Raw genomic sequence first — 5,829 nt, 5'->3', positions numbered from 1 at the left:
ATCTGCCGCTGTAACAATCTGTTTTCACATGAAAGGAATTCTGTTTTCTCCGTTGTTAGAGCACTGGCCCACAGACTGCTGGGTTGCGGGTTCAATTCCCAGTCAAGGGCACATACCTTGGTTGCGGGCTCAATCCCCGTTCCCAGTCGGGGTGTGAACAGGAGGCAACTAATCGATGTGTCTCTCTCACATCAATGCTTCTCTCCCTCCACTCTCCCTATTTAAAAAAAAAAAAATGGAAAAAATACTCTTGGGTGAGGATTTAAAAAAAAGACTGTGTTTTCCCCAAATAGTTGAGGAAAACTGAGTGTCAGAAACAAAAATAAGGAGCAATTAGGACACAGACACACACAGGGAAGACCGTGAGAACTCACCGGAGGCTCAGGAGGAACCCAGCCCCCCACCTGGACTGAACTCTCCTCCACGCGGCACTGAGACAGAAGCATGTGCTGAAGGCGGCCTTGGTATTTGTTACCGCCGCGCTGACTGATACCCTCTCCACGGGGGCAGGGGGCTGCCCGCCGACGGCCTTGCCGGGCCGCGGAGAGCCATGTGTTGGCTTACCAGGACTCCCGTGAAAGGTTTTGGTGAACGAGCCTCAGTCACCCCTTTCCGCACCAGATTCCATGTCAGCGACTTCATTTTTAACCTTTTTCAGTATAAAACCACTGACAGGTCATCATTCCTTTAACCCTGCCCCAACGCGTCCAACCCCACTCTGTCATTGCTTAGCCTTCCTGTTTCTCCCTCATGTGAAGCTGTTCTGTTTTTTAAAAATGCACAACTACTGCCCGCTTGGGTCCCTCCCGCAGCAGGGAGCTTTTCTGTAACGGAACTTTGCTTTCGCTCAAAAAAAAACACAACAACAACATACACAACTATAGCATCTCGTCAGCAAACACCCTTCCATCTTTTTCCCAACCTGCCTATCGGAGAGCTCAGGCTCCTGACCTCTGACCCTGGTTCCTGCTCACACCCTTGGACCTTCCTAGCAAATCAAAAACAAATAATTGATGACTTGTGCTGATACAAAACCAGCAAAAATTTACCTCTAAGACCTACACTGCCGGAAACTGATCCGTCAACAACCTTCATGGCTCTGAAAGGTCAGAGCTAGTTCGCTCACTGCTGAGTGGAGACACTGTTGGCTGAAGCAGCCTCCACCTGTTTGTCTCATGTAGATTTCTGTTATTGGCGTTTCCTGCCCAAGGGCTACGGGTGATCCCACAGTCTCAATAAAAGGGATAGCCAGGCCAGAGCAGCGGGTAGTCCTCCCACTGGAGGTGGGCTCCCGCCTGGCCCCCAATATTCCCAAACTAATACTTTTCCAGTCTCTTTTCTTTTTTTTTTTCTTTTTTAAATATATTTTATTTATTTTTTACAGGGAGGAAGGGAGAAGGAGAGTTAGAAACATCAATGGGAGAGACACATCAATCAGCTGCCTCCTGCACACCCCCCACTGGGGATGTACCCACAACCAAGGTACATGCCCTTGACCGGAATCGAACCTGGGACCCTTCAGTCCGCAGGCCGACGCTCTATCCACTGAGCCAAACCAGTTTCGGCTCTAGTCTCTTTTCATTTGTGTGCGGCCTTCTCCAGAACCCGAACCCTGAACCGGAACCCTGAACCACACGGAACGTGAAAGGGGTTCCCACGCTAAACCATTTTTTTTATATATAAGTTACTTAACTTCCGGGGCTGGATATGTCATTTTCTGCAATTTCAGAAAATACAGAAACTGTGAGCAACGTGTTAACTGCCTCCAAAGGAAACTATTCTTTAACATCAAGGTAGGCTTTTAGCACCTGAATCGAGGGGTGGACAAAAACTTCAAAGAAATGTGAGGGTTTGTTTTATAAAAGGAGACACACACACACACACACACACACACACACACACACACACACGTTCTGAGGTGGGAGGTCCTTGGAGCTCAGGCTGAGGATTTTAGAGAAAACAAGTGGCTTCCCAGTCGTGCTGTGAGGACCAGGCCCTGAGGCAGGAGGCAGATACAAAGCCTTCCCTGGGGTTCTCTAACAGGAGGGGGTGTGGCTTGAACTTGGCTTTGTGCTGAGTGGAGAGCCCCCCAGCGTGGAGCCAAGAACCTCTGGGGCTTCCTGGGAGCCAGGGAAGAAGCCCAGGGGAAGGAGAAGCCTAGGGGGTTAGGAGAAGCCCGGGGTTAGGAGAAGCCTAGGGGGTTAGGAGAAGCCCGGGGTTAGGAGAAGCCTAGGGGGGGAGGAGAAGCCCGGGGTTAGGAGAAGCCTGGGGGGAAGGAGAAGCCTGGGGGGAAGGAGAAGCCCGGGGTTAGGAGAAGCCTGGGGGGAAGGAGAAGCCTAGGGGGGAAGGAGAAGCCTAGGGGGGAAGGAGAAGCCTAGGGGGGAAGGAGAAGCCCGGGGTTAGGAGAAGCCTAGGAGGGAAGGAGAAGCCCAGGGGAAGGAGAAGCCTAGGGGGGAAGGAGAAGCCCGGGGTTAGGAGAAGCCCGGGGTTAGGAGAAGCCCAGGGGAAGGAGAAGCCCAGGGGAAGGAGAAGCCTAGGGGGGAAGGAGAAGCCCAGGGGGGGAAGGAGAAGCCCGGGGTTAGGAGAAGCCCAGGGGAAGGAGAAGCCTGGGGTTAGGAGAAGCCTAGGGGGGAGGAGAAGCCTAGGGGGAAAGGAGAAGCCCAGGGGAAGGAGAAGCCTAGGGGGGAAGGAGAAGCCCAGGGGAAGGAGAAGCCCAGGGGAAGGAGAAGCCCAGGATTAGGAGAAGCCTAGGGGGGAAGGAGAAGCCTAGGGGGGAAGGAGAAGCCTGGGGTTAGGAGAAGCCCGGTGAAGGTACCATCATTTGCATCTGTGTCTAAGAGGAAGTGGCCCTGAAAGCAGGAATCCAGTGGTTCGTGTGGAGAGGGACGAGGTGTGAGCAGTGTGTTCCTAGTCAGACTCGGCCAGCAGTGTTTTATTATTCTGTCAGCCCCTCGGACCCACAGTCGGAAGAGGACCACGCATTTTTAGGACAAGACGTCCTTGCATTAAACTCGGCTCCGGCCCCTGCACTGGCCCAAGTCCTCAGACGTTCACCAAACCCAAAGGCCGGCTCCGGGTCTCGTTTGTGGGAGGAGGAATCTGAGCCCGTCTGACGGGGGTGGGGCCAGGGCAGTCACAGGCCAGACGCAGAGCAGACGGGAGAGGTCCCTGCGCCCGGGAACAGTCACCGCTCGGTGCTGTGACGGGCAGGCTGGGGCTGAGCCAGCCGCCGTGGTCAGCTTCTCTCTTCCACATCAAACCCCCAAGACTGCAGAACTAGGAGGACTCTGAGCAGCAGGCATTATTTTATAGTTTCTTTTATGTTATTTCTTGTTATTAATTTGTTAAATTTAAAAATATGCTTTTTATTTTTTCTCTTACGACATTTTTTCTTTTTGTTGTTGTCAGGAAATTGTTCAAACGAGAAAGAACGCGTCAGACTGATGTCCAGTCAGACTGGAATATCAAGGGGATACGCTACGCGTTCCTGCAGACGTAGGGCCGGGGCCCCCCGCCCCCAGCAAACCCTGCCAATGCTGACGAGGTTGCTCAGACACGGCCATGCGGACGCTCCTGGGGGCCCCTCAACGGGCATCGACCTGCCCCGATACAGGTGTCCTCACCTGCCACCAGAAACCAGCTCCAGGAAATCCGTTCCTGAGAAACCGCCCAGGAGAAGGGCACGGTCACCGCAGTAGGACCAGGGGGGCCTCAGGCCGGCCTACGCAAGGCTGTGCGGACCACGCACGGGTCCCTGATGGGCGGGCAGGGAATGGAGCCGGCACCCAGGCCGACCACGGCACCTGCTATATGCTGGGCTTCACCCTGGCTGGTGCGGCTGGATGGTTAGAGTGTCGGCCCGCGGAGGGTCTCGGGTTTGATTCCCAGTCAAGGGCGGGTACCTCAGTTGCAGGCTCCTGGTTGGGGCAGGTGCGGGAGGCAACCTCTCGATGTGTCTCTCTCTGTCTCTCCCCCTCCCTTCCACGTCTAGAAATCCGGGAGGGGAAATATCCTTGGTGAGGAATAGCAAAAACAAGTGCGGCCTGAGCGATCCCATCACCTGGATTCCGTCCCAAAGGAGGCGCGTCCACACTCACGATCCGGCAGGAGCGGGTACCCCCGCCCGCCTGGCGCCCCTCCCGGGACCTGGACGCAGCCTAGAGCTCTGTGGGGAGAGGCAGTGCCCATGGACCAAAGTCCACCTGTCCCTCCGGCCAGAGGCCTCACGGGCTCGGGTTTACAAGAAGCAAAGCCATAGGCGACGCTGACATTCCGCCTTTTTTAAATTTTTTTTATAATTTTAGAGTTCTTCCACGCCACCCTTTTCTGACGAGATGCCGAGGCCCAGGTTCAGCCACTGTGGCCCCGAGGGCAGGTCCCCACTCGCACTGACCGAGCCTCCTGGTTCCCTGCAGGGAGGGGGCAGCCCCACCGGCCCCAGGGCCCCCCCAGGGGACCCGACCCGGGAGCGGGCGGCCCTCACTCACCCGGTGCCTGCACCTGACCAGCCAGTTCTTCCAGACCAGGGCTCCGAGCTGGCGCCCCGCCGGCCACATGCCGCTGTCTGGGCGGGAGGCTCCGTCGTCCTCTGGGCGGGGAGCCCGCAGCCCGGTTTATACCCGCGGGCCCAGCCCAGGCGAGAGCTCATTAGTCAGCATTAGTCAGTGCCAGAAAAGGAGGGTGATGCAAGCGGGATTACTGCCCCCCCAGCTGGCATCGGATGTCCCTCCTGCTGTGCGTCTGTTGAGAAATCTCACCTTCCCCCGCCTTCCCGGGCAGGGACACCTCTCGGGAGGGAGCGCACACTGGGCCGAGCCCCCTCCTTGGGGCTGCCTGGAGGGATCACTCCTCCCAGAAGAGGTGGAAGGGTCTGGCTCTGGAGAACATGGGGGCGATGGTTCAACGTCAGAGGCGCTGCCCCGTCGCACCCTCCCACACCCCGTCCTCACCATTTGCCCCAAAGGCTGGGACCCCCGTGCAGCCGGGAGGTGCGCAGGCGCAGCAGGGCCCTGAGTCGCGCAGCCCAGCCCGGCCCCTCCCTCTGCAGCTCGTGGGGGGAAGGACCAGTGAACCCAGGTGGTTCCCGCCTTTTCATCAGGAGGCGGCTCCGCGCAGCTGTTGCACCACGTCCCAGGCCGGGCGCCTGGGCTGCTGGGGCCCCGCTGGGGTAGGAGGATCCTCGGGCAACCGGAGTGTGTGGTCACCATTTCATAAAGCGCTCCCCCCGCCCTGAGGTCCCGCCATGGCTTTGCCACAGGAAACGGCCCCGGCCTCGCAGAGGGACGGCCGTGTCCTGCAGGCCTGCTTCCAGGCGGGGCTCACCTGCTACTCCACTGCGGCCCCATTTCCCCGCTGGCGCGAGGGCCACGGCCTGGCGGGGGGCCGGGCATGCACGGCGCACAGACTCGGGTTTGCTGTTGCCTGCGCCCCGTCTCCCTGGCCTCACCTCCTCCAGGCCCGTCCTGTCCTCTGAGTGTTGCTACCTGGTTCCCTTTGCAGGTAACACCCAGTCCTTGTCAGGTCACACACCTGGTCCTTGTCAGGTAACATGAACAGCACTTCCCATCACGGGAGACTGTCATTATTTCTAAAAACCAGGATTAGGGAAATCCCCAGTCATGGGGTGCTCCCATTTCGGTCTATACCAGCCAGTTTGCATGCATGTACATGATTGCATCCATCAGAACCAGCTTCAGGACTGTGGGAACGTAGATGTCCTGTTGACCTCCACCTGCAGGCAGGACTGGGTCATGCCCACCCCAGGGACCAATTCTCGCAGCTGACAAAGGAGACCCCAGCTGCTCAGCTGGCCCGTGTGCACCTGCAGGC

General features: G+C 57.5%; 1 protein-coding gene across 1 annotated transcript in view; it reads right to left on the bottom strand.

The window, feature by feature from the left end:
• The window catches only part of ABCA13 (ATP binding cassette subfamily A member 13), a 141,273-nt gene extending 136,717 nt beyond the window's left edge, over positions 1-4,556 (bottom strand). The window contains exon 1 of the mRNA XM_054726600.1: positions 4,488-4,556. Coding sequence (XP_054582575.1) covers positions 4,488-4,556 — 69 coding nt within the window. The remainder of the gene's footprint in view (positions 1-4,487) is intronic.
• Between the last annotated feature and the right edge of the window lie 1,273 nt (positions 4,557-5,829).

Source organism: Eptesicus fuscus, chromosome 14 (genome assembly GCF_027574615.1).
Source record: "Eptesicus fuscus isolate TK198812 chromosome 14, DD_ASM_mEF_20220401, whole genome shotgun sequence".
Lineage (NCBI taxonomy): Eukaryota > Metazoa > Chordata > Mammalia > Chiroptera > Vespertilionidae > Eptesicus > Eptesicus fuscus.
The sequence above is the reverse complement of the archived record's forward strand: the minus strand, read 5'-3'. Positions and strand labels throughout refer to the sequence as shown.